The 16,610-nt window shown below is 45.0% G+C and overlaps 1 protein-coding gene across 7 annotated transcripts in view; it reads right to left on the bottom strand.

Annotated features, from left to right (window-relative positions):
• Nucleotides 1-16,610, bottom strand: part of LOC141265403 (collagen alpha-2(VI) chain-like) — a 704,763-nt gene that overhangs the window by 246,604 nt on the left and 441,549 nt on the right. For all 7 annotated transcript variants that reach the window (XM_073678446.1, XM_073678444.1, XM_073678445.1 and 4 more), the window contains 3 exons: nucleotides 14,687-14,749; nucleotides 9,865-9,927; nucleotides 8,450-8,512 (listed from right to left, as the gene is read on the bottom strand). In XM_073678446.1, the coding sequence (XP_073534547.1) occupies nucleotides 8,450-8,512; nucleotides 9,865-9,927; nucleotides 14,687-14,749 (189 nt within the window). The remainder of the gene's footprint in view (nucleotides 1-8,449; nucleotides 8,513-9,864; nucleotides 9,928-14,686; nucleotides 14,750-16,610) is intronic.

The raw sequence follows: 16,610 nt of genomic DNA, 5'->3' as shown, positions 1-16,610 counted from the left end.
AGACAGAAATCACTGGTGAACTCATCAATGCAAAAAGACCTGGGCGCCCACGGAAGACAACAGTGGTGGATGATCGCAGAATAATCTCCATGGTGAAGAGAAACCCCTTCACAACAGCCAACCAAGTGAACAACACTTTCCAGGAGGTAGGCGTATCAATATCCAAATCTACCATAAAGAGAAGACTGCATGAAAGTAAATACAGAGGGTTCACTGCACGGTGCAAGCCACTCATAAGCATCAAGAATAAAAAGCCTAGACTGGACTTTGCTAAAAAACATCTAAAAAAGCCAGCACAGTTCTGGAAGAACATTCTTTGGACAGATGAAACCAAGATCAACCTCTACCAGAATGATGGAAAGAGAAAAGCATGGCAAAGACGTGGTACAGCTCATGATCCAAAGCATACCACATCATCTGTAAAACACGGCGGAGGCAGTGTGATGGCTTGGGCATGCATGGCTGCCAGTGGCACTGGGTCACTAGTGTTTATTGATGATGTGACACAGGACAGAAGCAGCCGAATTAATTCTGATGTATTCAGATCCATACCGTGTGCTCAGATCCAGCCAAATGCAGCCAAACTGATTGGTCGTCGTTTCATACAACAGATGGACAATGACCCAAAACATAAAGCCAAAGCAACCCAGGAGTTTATTAAAGCAAAGAAGTGGAATATTCTTGAATGGCCAAGTCAGTCACCTGATCTCAACCCAATTAAGCATGCATTTCACTTGTTAAAGACTAAACTTCAGACAGAAAGGCCCACAAACAAACAGCAACTGAAAACCACCGCAGTGAAGGCCTGGCAGAGCATCAAAAAGGAGGAAACACAGCGTCTGGTGATGTTCAAGACTTCAGGCCATCATTGCCAACAAAGGGTTTTCAACCAAGTACTAGAAATGAACATTTTATTTACAATTATTTAATCTGTCCAATTACTTTTGGTCCCTTTAAAAACAGGGTGGCACATGTTAAGGAGCTGAAACTCCTAAACCCTTCATCCAATTTTAATGTGGATACCCTCAAATGAAAGCTGAAAGTCTGAACTTCAACTGCATCTGAATTGTTTTGTTTAAAATTCATTGTGGTAATGTCTAGAACCAAAATTAGAAAAATGTTTTCTCTGTCCAAATATATATGGACCTAACTGTATGTCAACTCAGTGTAATTATATTTGGCCCATAAGAAAATACCAAATGTCTACTAGGGCTGGTCTGCCGGTAGACAGCGCATACTACAAATCCCATGTTTCCGGTCCAGCATACTCCCTTGGTTACTACAAGACTATCTACAACACGCCCTATAGTAAAGCGGTTCCCACCTATGATGCACTTCCTGAATGACATTCACCTAAACTGGAAGTTCCTTCCATTAATCCCTACATCAGCTCCGTTACAGCGATCAGAGTATGACGATGGAAAAACAAAGTTATAAAAAATTCATTAGTGTTCAAAAGTTGTAAAACATAAAAAAAAACTATATAAACCTGGTATAACTGCGAACATAATGATTCAAAGAACAGTGTTGCCTGATCTTTTACCACACAATGAATGGTATGAAAAAAAAACAAAAAAGCATTTTTGAATTTCTGGCATTGGTTCACTCTGCCAACTAAAACTCAAATAATGTTATGTAGTCTAAAATGGCACCAATGAAAACTTCATCACATCGCAGAAAAAACAAGCCTCTACTGAAATCTGTCACTTGTAAACATAAAAATAGAGATTGTCCATGTTCCTAGTAGTTCAGAAGCATTTGAAAAGTGACATGGCTCCCAAAAAACAATCCTGTAAAATAGAACCTCGGAAAGTCAAATGGCCCCCTCTTCTGAGCCCCACAGCATGCCAAAACCACATTTAACACCAACATGTATGGCATTGATGCAGAGGGGAGAATGCACTTAAAGGGGTTCTCCAGGTCCAATCATTTATTATCTGCTGGATAGTTCTTCAATAGCAGATCGGTGGTTGTCTGACACTAGCACCCCCATTTATCAGCTGAAAACTGCTCTGGCAGCGGCTGGACCTAAGCGATATACGGGAGGAACACAGCCGCCGCGCACATTGCTTAGCGGACGAATACTGAGGTTTATCTCCCGTTGAAGTGAACGTACTGCAGTATTCAGGCAGCAGCCCCAATGCAATGTACAGTATATAACTTGTTCATCGCTTAGGCTAGGTGCATTGTGTCTGTGCACCTAGCCTACAGTATACGTCTGGAAACTTTTCCAGGCGTATAATACTGTAACACTACCATGGCCGACCATTCACCAGACACAGGCTAAAAGTGTGATCTTTCAGCCTCCATCTGGATGGCATGCACATGTAACTGTACAGAAAGCTCAGCAGATTGCACGTTCCAATATAGGGGGACGCTGCAAAGAGTTGTATACCATGCAATATACATCTTTTTACAATATATCCCTATTGTGGACGGATCCATCCTGACAATGCACCCAATGGGCACATACTTCCTGAGCGTATGCACCTAACAGTCTCCTCAAGTGCAGCGTGGACCTAGCCTTAGTTCAAGCTGCTGCTGGGGCACTTTCAGCTGATCGTGAGAGTGTCGGACCCCCACCAATCTTATATTGAGATGAGGTGTCATTTGTTAGGACCTGGACAACCCTTTCAACAAACTATGTGGCGCATGTCTCCGGAACTACAAGTTGGGCACTATGTATTGTGCCCTAAAATGGCATATTTGCAATTTTCACTCTGCCATATCCATTGCGTACAAATTTCTGGAGAATGCCAGTGAAGTCAAAATAGTCACTACACCCCTAGACTTCCCTGAGTGAAATTTGCAAAATGGTGTCAGTTTTTTGGGGAATTCTGTTTTGGAAGCTTAATGACTCTGCAAAAGGTGCCCACAAAATACTTTAGGAATTTCTGCATCCTAAAAGTCAAATGGCGCTCTCTCTCTTCTGAGCCCCGCCGTATGCCCAAACAAAAGATTATGATCGTGTATAGGATATTGAAGCATTCTAAAGATATTGCTTTATACATGTTTGGGTAAATTTCCAAAATGGGGTCATTTGTGGGGGGTTATTGCTCTTATGGCACTACAAGGGCTCTACAAATGCGGCAGGGTGCCAGCAAACCATACGAGCAAAGTCTATACCCCAGTCAAACAGGCTTGGCGACTTGGATGAAAAAATTATTCAGCGTTAAACAAGGTGGATTTTTTTGGTTGGAATCCATATCCTCTGGTGGCTTAAAGAACAACTCAGTTTTACCAGCTTCATTTATACTGTATTCATTACGTCATGCTTGCCCTGACAAGACACTATGGTCTGGTGTATAGGTTGTAGCGTCGGCGCCCCTGCCTCCTGCTAGGCAGAGACGCCGTTCCTCTCACCTCCCTGCTCCGTCCTCGGCGTCCTCTTCCCGCGCTGCTGGCAGCGCTCGCCGCTTCCCGGGCACTGTGCTTAGGGCGCACACGCGCTCCCTCTCTCTTAAAGGGACCGCACGTGCCATCCTAAGGAGTCCCTGGCCAATTGCCGGTGGAGCTCCCATATATAAGGCACCGCCTCCAAAATGGAGGTGCCCGAGCAAAGTTGTTGCAAAGCCTTTCTCCTCTGCTTCAGCCCTCAGGTCCCATTGCCAGTCTGTTTTCCAGCTCTGTCTACCTGCTTGCATTCCCTGCGGTCCGACAGTCTGTCTACCAGCATCCGCCTGCCTGACGCCTGCCTGACACCTGCCTGACACCTGCCTGACACCTGCCTGACAGCTGAGAGACTCTTATCCGCTCACCTGGGAGCGCTCACCTGCTACCCGCCAGCTAGCCTACCTGGAGGCTCTGCCGTCACTTGCCGTGACCACCTGCCAGCCAGCCGAGAGACTCTTACCCGCTCACCTGGGAGCGCTCACCTGCTATCCGCCTGCTAGCCTACCTGGAGGCTCTGCCGTCACTTGCCGTGACCACCTGCCTGTCTAAGAGACTCCTACCCTGCTGTCACTTGCCGTGACCACCTGCCTGTCAAGAGACTGTTCCCGTCACTTGCCGTGACCTCCTGCCCTTCTATCCAGAGACTGTCCCTGTCACTTGCCGTGACTACCTGCCCGCCTTCCCTGGGAGCCATCCGCTTCCTTACAAGGACTGCCCCTTTGTATAGTAGCTCAGAGGTTCCACCTCCCAGACCCGTTACATAGGCCTGCCGTGGCCATACCTTTATTGTATTTTTATTCTGGTTCTTTAACTTTAGGACTTTTCCTAATGTCATTTACCTGTTTATTGGTGGCGATAGGTTGTCTAGACAATGGATCACACTTTCATCTTTATGTATAGCACTGAGGTGGCCCCCCTCCATTTTCATGTTGTTAATTTACTTTTGATAATACATATACTATTTCAAGTATTTTTTATCCACATATACAGTATGTTTTTTATTGATCTGGTGAGATGCTTGGGTATGCTCCAATTTGAGGTTTACACTATTCTGTCCAGTTATTGAATCATTGTGGTATGCTCTAAGGTCTACACTATTTTCCCTAGCTATTGAATGACTTTGGGCGCCTGCTACCTTAGCTTAGAGTTCAGTGGTTGCTCTAGATGGCGTATTGCATTGCTATGATATCATCCTCGATGATTCTTTGTTGGTGGAATGCATTGTGTGCTCCACAACCCAGAACGCTCAACGATGATGCCATATCCAGTGACGCGTGGCTAGGCTACATCTGGCATTGGTGGAGCGCATTTGCGCTCCAAGCATTGCACCGCCCCTTAACTAGGCCACTTTCGGTGCCATGAGGTTGGTTGTTTAATCTCAGTGGAACACTTTTTGAATGCCACCGACAACCTGGTGACAGTTTTCGGCTTGTATATTAAACTAGTGATCCTTACGGATCACTTCTGCTCTGCTTATCTCTATATTCTGTAAGGAGACAATTTTTATGTGAACTCTGATTGTGCACTTTGCTTTATTATATTCTATTCCTATATATCCTCTGGTACATAGACTTAAGCCAGTCACGACATCTCTCAGTTATTGTTGTATTGATGGCTTAACGTTATAGCACTATAACCAACTTTTTTGCCATTTTTATTGAGGGTTCACAACAACAGATGTGGATTTAGTGATTATTTACTCATAGAGCTTATGACCTTGTGTTATTATAGTCATGCATCAGATGTAAGCTACTAGATTGCACTATAGCACTTTATTGTTTGGTGATGGTGTTGGTCTTTTGTTAGTCATTCCCCATTAGTGTCTTTTAGGGATAACCGACATTGAGCGGGGGCACCGTGTCGAACTTAGGGTGCCAACTTGCGTGGCAAGGTAGAGTAAATGAGGCTGAAGACACTCCTCACATCTCTATAATTTTCGCTTTTCCCTGTATATTATACTATAATAAGACGGACATTTGTATTGACCCTATGAAGTGTTTTTTTGAATATATGGGAATTTTAACTGTATGAATAAAAGTTATATTTTAGGAGTTCTCTCTTTTTTGGTTAGTATCGCTAAAACTCTGACAAAAAAATGTTTAAAAAATCATGCGGATGTTAAATAGACATTTAGTAAATAGTATATATTATCTATTTTGTGTGGTATAACTCTCTGATTTAAAGGCACAAAAATGTTCAATTTTGCCAAATTTTCAAGATTTTCATAAAGAAACACAAATCATATTGACTAAAATTTACCACTAACATTAAGTACAACTTGTCACGAAAAAAGCCTCCAGAGTTATTACCACATAAAGTGACACTGGTCAGAATTGCATAAATTGGCCTGGCCAGGAAGGTGAAAACAGGTTGGGGACTTAGTAAGAACAGTAACATAATTATGCTTTTATGTAATATGTGACAAGTCGCTTTCTCCTAGACGGCATTAGAACAATCCAACCCAAAACCATGAATGCCAACTGTAACATTTTATCTATATAAAATGATGTATGTTAGATCAACAGGAGAGCATGCATATTCAGCATTGTCTGCTTAATACCCTGTGCTGTACTCTAAGCACCCAATTCAAGAAAAAAAGTAACAAAGCAGGTTAATATGTCCATTTTACATGTGTTTTAGCACTCCCCAAAAATCCTTTGTGAAGAAAGTATATTTGAAGCTAGTTTTAGGTCAGCTATTACCAGCATAGGCGGATTATAATGAGGGCAATCTGGGCTACCGCTCAGGGCCCCGGGCCTCCAGGGGACCCGGGGCTCCGTGGCCAGATTGCCCTCATAATATGTGCGGCGCCGCCGCACATATCGGCAGTCAATGGTGGGGGGGCCCCCAGACCGCTCCCCCAGCCGTGGCGCACGGCCGCTACTTCTTTGGCCGGGCCAGTACTGCAGCTGGTAACTTCCCTGTGCGGGCCCGGACGCGTCACAGCTAGGAGACACGGCCCTGTGCGCGGCCATGTCTCCTAGCTGTGACGTCACGCAGTGCGTGCTGAACTGCTGCATCGGAGAGGAGCAGGAGGACTGGAGCCGGGGGATGGTGTGTGTGTGTGCAGGCAGATATCATTGTGTGATGTCTGTTTATATGTATTTTTGTGTTTCAAATGTGTTTATGCGTGTATGTATGTGTCTGTATGTTTGTGCGTGACTACGTGCGGCCTCCCGCTGCCTACAGATGGCTACGTGCGGCCTCCCGCTGCCTACAGATGGCTACGTGCGGCCTCCCGCTGCCTACAGATGGCTACGTGCGGCCTCCCGCTGCCTACAGATGGCTACGTGTGCTCAATATTAAGTCATACAATTAATGTAAGTGTATGTGCCCACGATACAGAAAAGCTTCAGATTTTTTTTGAGCGTTTCTTCATCTCCCTGACAGAAAAAAGCATGCGGATTTTAGATGCGTTTTTCCTGCCAGGGACAAGCGGAAGTGAAGCGTTCTTCACATGCATTTCTGCATGCGGGTTTTAGCATCACTTGGAAAGTGCTTGACAACTTGGTGACACTATATAAATCCATGCAACTAGCATGGATTTATATAGTGTGACCGTAAAAGAATGGTAAAAAATAAAAAATAAATAAATACTTACCTTCTAATGGCCTGCCGACGTCAGCGGTCGCGTGACCCATCACATGACTAAATAAGGTCACGGCAGGTCCTTTTCAGACCATCGCGAGCTGCCGGCAAGCCAGGATGCAACGGATTAAGACACCGGGGGCCATGAGAAGGTAAGTATAATATTTATTTTTTATTTTATTCTTTTTTTTTTTTTTTTTTTTTACAGGTACTATGGTACCTGGGTCCAGAGGAGAGCATCTTCTTCTCCAAACGCGGGTACCATCCGCACATTGAAACGCATGGAATCCGCATGTACAGATGCAGTGATGCGAATTCCATGCGTTCCAATGCAAGTCAATGGCGGCGAAAACGCCCCGCTTCCGCAAAATAATTGGTAATGCTGCGGATTTTTCCGCAATGATAATCCGCAGCTGAAATTTCCGCAGCATGTGCACAGCACATGCGGATCATCATTAGGCAACATGGCAGACCTTCTACCAAGCGTTTCTGTAGCGGAATTGCCGCTGCGGAAACGCTTAAACGCATAGTGGGCACACAGCCTAAAAAAAAATATTATAATTAATATTGTGCCAAATTAATTTCACGTGAACTATCACATGATCTATCACAGGACATGCGATACATCAGGTGTGTGTGTGTGTGTGTGTATGTGTGTGTGTATGTGTGTGTGTATGTATGTGTGTGTATGTATGTATGTGTGTGTATGTATGTGTGTGTGTGTGTGTGTGTGTGTGTGTGTGTGTGTGTGTGTGTGTGTGTGTGTGTGTGTGTGTGTGTGTGTGTGTGTGTGTGTGTGTGTGTGTGTGTGTGTGTGTGTGCGTGCCTTCTAAACTGCCCGGGGCCCTTGCTACTCTTAATCTACCCCTGTTTACCAGTGCTTTCAGAGGTAATTTCTGGTTGCTTTTTATGTAATTTTTCTCCCAAAAACAAGCTGAGAGGTTGAAAAAACACTGCTCATACTACCAATACAGAGTAAATGATAGGCTGATTGGCACTCCCTGGCCTGTGCTGGCAAACAGCGAGCAAATTACTGCTTTAAATCAGTGTAGATCAGTGGCCTCAGCACTAACATGCTTTTCTTACTGGCATAAGCTCATTTTTGAGTGGCGATACCAAGAAATATACATATGAACATTATAGACAGTGAACACCATAAGGACCACCAGAGTGTTTGCACTGGATTTGCATGGTATTAAATCTAGGAGTAATTTTTTTTTGTGATTTTACTATGATAGTATTTAAGTACTGATTTTTTTCTTCAGAAAAAAAAAAATATATATTTTCAAGAAATGCAAATATTCAAAAAATATGTTCAAGAAAAAAAAATATTGTTCAGAGTAAAAGAAAATTGCCCATTAGTGGTTTGCCAATTATTTGATGGAAACATATATTAATACTAACAGTCTGTGTAGCCATACAGTAAAATATGCACATTTTTCATGATTATTTTTTTGTATGAACATACTTTCTCACCCATTACTCCCGGTTCTCCCGGTGGACCTCTAGTGCCAGGAAAGCCTGGCGCTCCCTGATGTAAAAAAAAAATGTAGATTTCAGTAGTTTCATTGCTTGACAATTATGTAATAATCCCCAGAGATTAATTTGTGTCTGGTGGTTGAACCAGCGGGTATAACGGTGCTAACAATTTGTTGTATAGTGTTCCAGAAGTACAGTTATATGCTAACAATTTGTTGAACAGTGTACACGTTTATATCAATTACTAGCTGGTGGCCCGATTCTAACGCATCGGGTATTCTAGAATATGTATGCGGCCGACCGTGCGCAATCAGCACAGCGGTGTTTAAATTTGGCGCCAAAATCGCTGGGGAGGACCGGGGAGCGGAGCTGCCTGTGCGGGTACTTTCGCTGCGAGCAGCCAGGAGATGACCGGCTGCTCACAGCAGAAGTATCCCGACCGGCGGCGCCGCTCCCCGGTCCTCCCTTCACACTTGGCATTGGGAGATCAGCGGCCCTAGCCGCTGATCTCCAGACGGTAGCCGTATGGAGGTCAGCGGCGCCGCCGGTCGGGGTACTTCTGCTGCGAGCAGCCGGGAGATGACCAGCTAGCGCTGGTCATCTCCCGGCTGCATTGCCGCTGACCTCCGTGCGGCAGATGAGCCGCTAACGGCCGCCATCTTTTTCTGAAATCCCACGTCGCTGATTGCCTGCGGCCGGACCAATCAGCGACGCAGGATTTCCTGGACAGAAGGACAGACAGACGGGATAAGACGATTATATATATTAGATTCTTTGCATACCCAACTGTAAATACTTTATCTGCTACAACTTCACACATTAAGGACTCAATCTTGTTTCTAATGCTCCTAATCTTTAATACTACTGCATGCTACAATATATATTGAACAAATGTTATAGAGTGGAAAATATAAAAAAGTGGTGAAATTGAAAATACTATATTAAAAGGGTTGCCCACTACTAGGACAACCCCTTCTCAATCTGAACGTTAAAATAAAAAACACTCATACTCCCCTCCGGTGCCGGCGCTGTTCCAGCAGTGTCGGCATTCACTCTCCCGGGGCTCACGTGAGTTGTTACGTCACCTGAGCCCTGCATTCAATCAGTGCTGGCTTCACTGTCCTCTCTTTTGGACAAATCGAACATCAAGAGGAGGTCATAGAGCAACAGCCGATATGTCCAAAGGTGGGGACACAGTGAAGCCAGTGCTGATTGGGTGCAGGGATCAGGTGACGTAACAACCTCACGTGAGCCTCAGGAAAGTGAATGCTAACACAGCTGGAACAATGCAGGCACCGGAGGTAGGAGTGCTTTTATTTTAACGATGACAAAAATTCAGATTAAGAATAGATAGTCCTAGTAGTGAACAACCTCATTAATTTGCAAAAGAGCCGACATACTTACTGATCCTCCTTTGTTTCCTCTTTCACCTGTTAGTCCTCTCTGACCTTCTGGTCCAAGCTCTCCCTTTAATATATCAAATGTAGGAGATTGCTTAGCTTGACTTAACATTATCTCAAAATTTCAACTAACAGAATACATAAAAGATCTTCACTTCCAAGAACTTACTTTACTCACCGTATACTTTAGTTTATTGTATAACATCTCAATATATTAAAATCTTTTAAGTATAAGTCGATTAAAGGAGTTGTATGGTAAGAATATTGATGACCTATCCATTTGATAAGTCATCAATATCAGATTGGTGGTGGTTCGACACCTCCACTGATCAGCTCTTATAAGCTCTGATGGTGGGTGAATGTAATATACGGTGATAGAAAAAACGGCAACAAACCTCACCTTGTCATAGAAATTCTAGGAACAAAAGCAGCTGGGATCTCGGGTGCCAGTGAAAAAATTATTGTGGAACGTGAGAAAAGAAAGAACGGGCACTCATCGTCCCTTAAAATCTTCATTTACTCATTAAGTTTAAAACATGGCAACAGATTGAGAATGCAGCTCAGTAAGGATGATGGCAGTTACAGGTCAAATAGTATCACTGTGATGCGCTGCTGCCATTTAATGGCCAAACAAACATCTTTTGTGATTAAGCAGAGTACATATTATGAATGCCTATAATAAAACCGCTTTAGAAAGGAGTGGAAATCCTCAACCACCCCTCCTATCCTCCCACTCTTTAAATATTCCAGTCCTCGGCAATACGGACCTGCAAAAAGGAGGGTTAAGGCATACCTTTAAAACATTTTAAAACTCTAAACGTCTTCACCTTGATGCCGGCTCTTCTCGGTTAAGGGCCCTGGAAACTGGAACAAAGATACAAGGATAGTCCATTTTTATCAGGTCACTCAGTCCTTTTAAAACAAACTGGAATCGGTCCTCCTTGGAGAGGACCCTGGAAACAAGTATGCAATCCATATTTGTCTGATAGCACTTGCAGCACCGGTCCTTCTTGGTAAGGACCCTGGAAGTGATTCCAGCACAAAAAGGCACAACAGGCACAACATAAAAAATAAGAAAAAACAAAAACTAAAATTCAAGTCTGCTTGGCTGCAACAGGCTCTCCTCTTCAGCCCCGAGGGTTTATTTTCCTCTTTTTATCACACTGAACCAGGCCATCTGGCCTTGAGGGTCTTGTCCAACTGCCCCCCCTTCCCTTCAAAGGGGAAAACAGGCCAAATGGCCATTTAAGGAACAGTCCTTTCTCTTTCATCAAACAAGGCTGTTTCATTAACACTGAGGCCCCGCGAGGTTCAACTAACCTCCAATGGAGCAACATGGAGCAAAAAAAAACACATGTGCTCCTTCAGCTCTCCTTCTTGGCTTTTCGCCGTTCTTTCATAAAGGCGGCCTACGCAGCGGGAGAGTGTGGTGTTCTCCACCTCCAGGGCTGATCAGGATACTTAACTGCTCCGGGGTCGTCCATCAAAGACCCCTCAGCCACAGCTTTGGGCTTGTTCGGCCCTGACCCTCTGGGCCTGCATCTCGACCTTCTCTCTGGATAGCTGCTCCTCTCACTCTTCAATGTCACGATCCTTGTAGGGATGTACCAGCGCTGCAGCGTACTATCACATGCTGCACCAACACTTTACAAAGTCCACTATCTCCTCTGCATACAGGCTGTGGAGGCAGGGAGGAAGGAATTATCGCATCACAGCGCTCAGATTCACATAGAACTCATCCCCCGAGAACTTTTCTTTAAGGAAGATGAAGCCCTTCTCCAAATCAAAACAAATCACGCGACCCCATGTCTGCGCATATTCAATGGCCCTTTTTCGGTTAAAGCTGGATCCTTCGAGCCAACCCTGCAGATATATATCCGTCCATTTACACTCCTGAAATACATTGTTCCACCATGGAAGGCAAGCCATGTGTAGCGCTGGCGGGAGACAAACCTCATTAGATCTCGCTCTAAGCTTCTCTTATCTACAGTGGAGGTTTTCTGCCGCTCCTCCTCTGCCATGTGCCGCACTCTTCTCATCCCCCTTCCTCCTCAGCAGTTGTCTCGCAGGGGAGGGGTAGCCCTCCGGCACAGACGTGAGCCAGCTATATCTTACTATTGGGGGATAATGAAGCCTTAATAGCTGTCGCAGGCCTAGCAGCCGCTGCAGCCACTTCTGGTTCAGGGGGCGCTAAATGCACTTGAGTAAGTTGCCACACTGACAGTCAGACCGAGGGACTTCCCCCTGTGGCATATCACTAGCACCAGATGTGTAGTTCATGCAGCAGATAGCCTACCTCAGGCTGTGGGAGAATCGTCCACTGGACCATCAGTTGTGGTGGCTGTATCGCCTCTGGAGTCACATTCGATGATCAGTAAGTCTCTGCAGCGGCCCCATGGCTTTCAAGGTGAATTATTTCCTCCCCTCCTGGCACTGCCTCACTCAATGGGATGAGTGGTTCCTGTCGGTGCTTCCGCCCCGAGCTCCCGTCGCAATCTCCTGGACTTCTCCTTGGTGTACCATGCTGCCGTGCATCCTCTCCATTGTATGCTGGGACAGGAATGGAGGTGCCCTGTGCCTCATGCTTCTCTTCCTGTGACAACCATGCCATTTCCTGGGTCGGCTGGCCGATGCGGTCACCACATCACTCATCACTGAGCAGTTCCACCCTTGGCAGCACCCCCTGCAGATGTCTTCGCTTACCCGGTGGGTCGGTCTTTATCTTGAACCACGCCCTCCTACGGCTCACTATTCCCCTTCTGTGCCGAACCTTGACTTCAGGACATCTTCTCTTGGCTGGCCTCCAAGTGGGTTGGGGGTATTTTCGCGTCTCCATGCACCCTCTCCACCCACGACAGGTCAGTCTTCTACACCTGAAAACGACAGTCGTCGGCATCTTGGGACCCACATTGCTGGTCGCCATCTTGGGATCACTATCTTAGTCTGCCGTCTTGGTTGTACATTTTCCATTTTTTCTGCTTATCTTCAGATGCCTCTCCTGCGCCACGGGTATTTTCCATACAGTCCAAATTCGGCGTTTTCTTGCTTATGCCACAGGTCCTATTCACCCCGCTGTTTGGATGCGATGACTTCGTATCCTGCCAACTACGCCAATTGTAACAGGGGTCAGTGTGGTAGTCAGTGGCAAGGGCAACTCCATCACCCCAGCCGCTACAGAAATATGGGGACCTTCATGTCCCTGGGTGTGTTTGAATGAAAGATGACACAGCTCTTAAAAACACAGTCCACTATACTTGTTATTCTTTCGGATACAGAGGATTGAAGCTACAGTAGATATTACAGGCAACGGCACTTTATGGTGTTCTGAACACAGATACAGTCCCCACATAGTGAACTTCCACAGCGTGGCTTGGCCGTAAGGGAAACTACCTCTGGAACCTCAATGTAAGGGAGCTGCTGCTTCCACCCTACTGTTCCCACTGCCCAACTCTTTCAAGATCCACCTTGCTGATAAGGCTGTCCTAGTCTCAGCACGTTCAATAGTGCCTTATGGCTGAAAAAGGCTAGAATCTGCAGATTGACCTGTTGAGTATAGACTGTCCTGAACTGTCCCCGTTGCTCCTGGTCCTAAGTATTCACCACACACCCATCCTCTTCTTCTCTCCAGGTCTCTTCACATGTCTGTCTTCCCTCAGACTCGCTCACAATCTAACTCCTAAGATGACCACTCCAATTCCCAGAAATCCTTCAGTCTAACTGTATAACTGTCACCGAGACCGGCCCAAACTGGTTAACTCTGTATTCCCAACTGACATACAGGACAAATAGTATCACTGTGATACACTGCTGCCATCTAATGGCCAAATAACAAACATCTTTTGTGATTAAGCATAGAGTACATATTATGAATACATATAATAAAACCGCTTTAGAGGGGAGTGGATAACCAAGCTGATCGTGGAGGTGTAGAGTGTCAGACCCCCCCAAGATGGTATTGATGACCACAGATAGGTTATTAACATATTTTGACCAGCCAATCCCTTTTAGGATTCTATATGGTGATAACAAGTAAATAGCTATTTGCAAGTCAAGTTCAGCCACAATTTTGTAATTTCATTGTGGCCTTACTTGTAACATGGGCACTGTTCATTTCCATCCAAATTACCGTGCATTAAAGGGAATCTCTCACTACATTTTTGCTATACCATCTGAGGCATGATGTAGGGGCAGAAACCCTGATTCCAGCAATGTATCACTTACTGGGCTGTTTTGTACAATTTTGATAAAATCACTGTTTTATCTGCTGCAGCTCTATCAGTTCTTCAAAATGCTGAGGTCTGTGTAGCCACACACCACTGATTGAAAATTGTGTGAACACCCTGCATAGGCAGAAAGCAGCCAATCATTGGTTGGTGTGGGATTATACAGAGCTCATAAATATGGAAGACTACATTGCAGCAGGTTTACTTAGGCTCTAGGGATAATTTCCTGTTGATAAAATGGATTTTATGAAAATTACAGCAAGCAGCCCAGTAACTGATACATCACTGACATCAGGGACTCTGCCCCTACATTATGCTGCTCTCAAATTAGGTGGCAAAAACTTGTGACAGATTCCTTTTAAGTCATAATAATGCTGCAGTCACATTTATTTTTGTGTTGGCCTTAATTTTACAACACACAATCACGAATAGGATCCTAATTTGGATCATTGGTTGCAGTTTAGTAACAAGTGGAATATTATTCAGTTCAATGAGGATAAGTAGTTATGCACCAAATTGTGTTATTTCTTTTTCATTTGTAGATGATTTTTTAAATTTTTTTAACAATCATTAAACATACACAAGAGGTGTGTAATTTACAACCTTCTGGCCTTTGGCACCCATAGGTCCACGGTTTCCAGGAAGACCATTATCACCTCGAATTCCCTAGAGAAAAAAAAAAGAAGTTTAGACATTTAAAAGGGACTGTTTCATTAAAAATATTTTTTTATCAACAAAAAAAAAGGTGTATAAGTTTTAAGTATTAATGCTTTAATTATCTTCAAATATTTGTTATTTTTATAGCATCATAGGACAAATGATTAAAAAGTTTTGATAAATTCAACTTTTAAACACTAGGGTTAAAGCTGCTAATATTTGCCATGAAATCTGGTGTACTGCTAGCTTGATTTAGGACTGCAGTAAATGCAGGCGGGATCTGCACACGTGTCAGACATCACCCCTCCCTTCTTCTAAGCATTTGAATAAATGATAAGAAAGGATTGCGGTTAGGATCATAGGGCATTCTGTTAGTGACTACAATGTGACACTAAGATGTGAACAGTGGCACCAAGGACCGCAGTGCTGATTCTGGCATCCTGCTAAGGCAAAGACGGATTTTGGTAAGAACTTACCTGTAAAATCCTTTTCAGCGAAGGAAGGAAGGGAGACACAGACATTACTAGTGGGTAGGCGGAGCCCCATAGGATAGTTCACCTCAGATTTTAAAAAAAAAGTGACGACCAGCCCCTCTACTTAGGCTCCTCCTACTCCCATGTTCTCCAGTCCGTACACAAGCTAAGGAAGAGCAGACAACACCAGCAGAACAGTACAACCCCTTCTGAAAAATTCAGAAATGTGAGAAAACAGGTTATGCATATAACAGCAAGAAAAAACACACAGTCCTAGGTACAACTCACTGGACCTGACAACTGCGATGAGCTGGCAATGCTGGAACAGAGCCTTTGCGCGCCAACCCCAGACCACATGACCGCCATCAGGAAAGGGTCGCGCCGCATCTAGAAACAAAAATATACTTCTGCCCTGGGAGGGTGCTGTGTCTCCCTTCCTTCCTTCGCTGATAAGGATTTTACAGGTAAGTTCTTACCAAAATCAGTCTTTCAGCAGCAGAAGGGAAGGAAGGAAGACACAAATCCATTACTAGTGGGACGTCCCAAAGCAGTCCAAAACTCTAGGGTGGGAAATAGTGGCAGAATCTCCAACACCCCAACAGCTTAGGTAAGTGCGCAACCAGCGCCGAACAAAAAATAAAATAAAGAGGTAACCTAAACCACCGCCGCCTGCAGGACCCTACGCCCCAAGGCCGCATCGGCAGAAGCACTCACGTCCACCTTATAAAATTTAGTAAAGGTGTGAACGGAGCGCCAGGTAGCCGCCCGGCAGAGCTGCTCTGCCGAGGCCCCCTGACGAAAAGCCCACGACGAACCAACAGCCCTCGTGGAATGAGCTCGAACTCTCACCGGACAAGGCTTGCCCTTGAGCCGATACGCTTTCAGGATAGCCGAACGTATCCACCGAGCTATAGTGTCCTTGGAAGCACGCTGACTACGTTGACGACCAGCAGGAATCACAAAAAGAGAGTCCGACTTCCGAAACCCTTGCGTGATTGAAAGATAGAACTTCAATGCCCGTACCAAATCCAACGAGTGCAAGGCCCGCTCCTTTGGACTCCTCGGCTTCGGACAGAGAGAAGGTAACACGATGTCCTGATTCACGTGAAAATGCGACACCACTTTAGGTAAAAAATCTCCACGGGTACGAAGCACCACACGATCCGGAAGAAATTCCAGAAAAGGTGGCGAGCAAGACAATGCCAACTCCAAAACCCTTCTCAAAGAGGTGACCGCAACCAGGAAGGCCACCTTCCAAGAAAGCAAGTAAAGTGTAGCCGAATCCATAGGCTCAAAAGGCCCATGCTGAAGAGCTTCCAGGAATAGATTAAGCCGCCAAGGGGCCACGACCACCCTCCGAGGCGGAAACTGACGAGCAACCCCACGAAAAAAAGAAC

The sequence above is a fragment of the Phyllobates terribilis genome, unplaced genomic scaffold, assembly GCF_046119375.1.
Source record: "Phyllobates terribilis strain yellow unplaced genomic scaffold, ASM4611937v1 Scaffold_4__5_contigs__length_816908805, whole genome shotgun sequence".
NCBI classification, from domain to species: Eukaryota; Metazoa; Chordata; class Amphibia; order Anura; family Dendrobatidae; genus Phyllobates; species Phyllobates terribilis.
The sequence above is the reverse complement of the archived record's forward strand: the minus strand, read 5'-3'. Positions and strand labels throughout refer to the sequence as shown.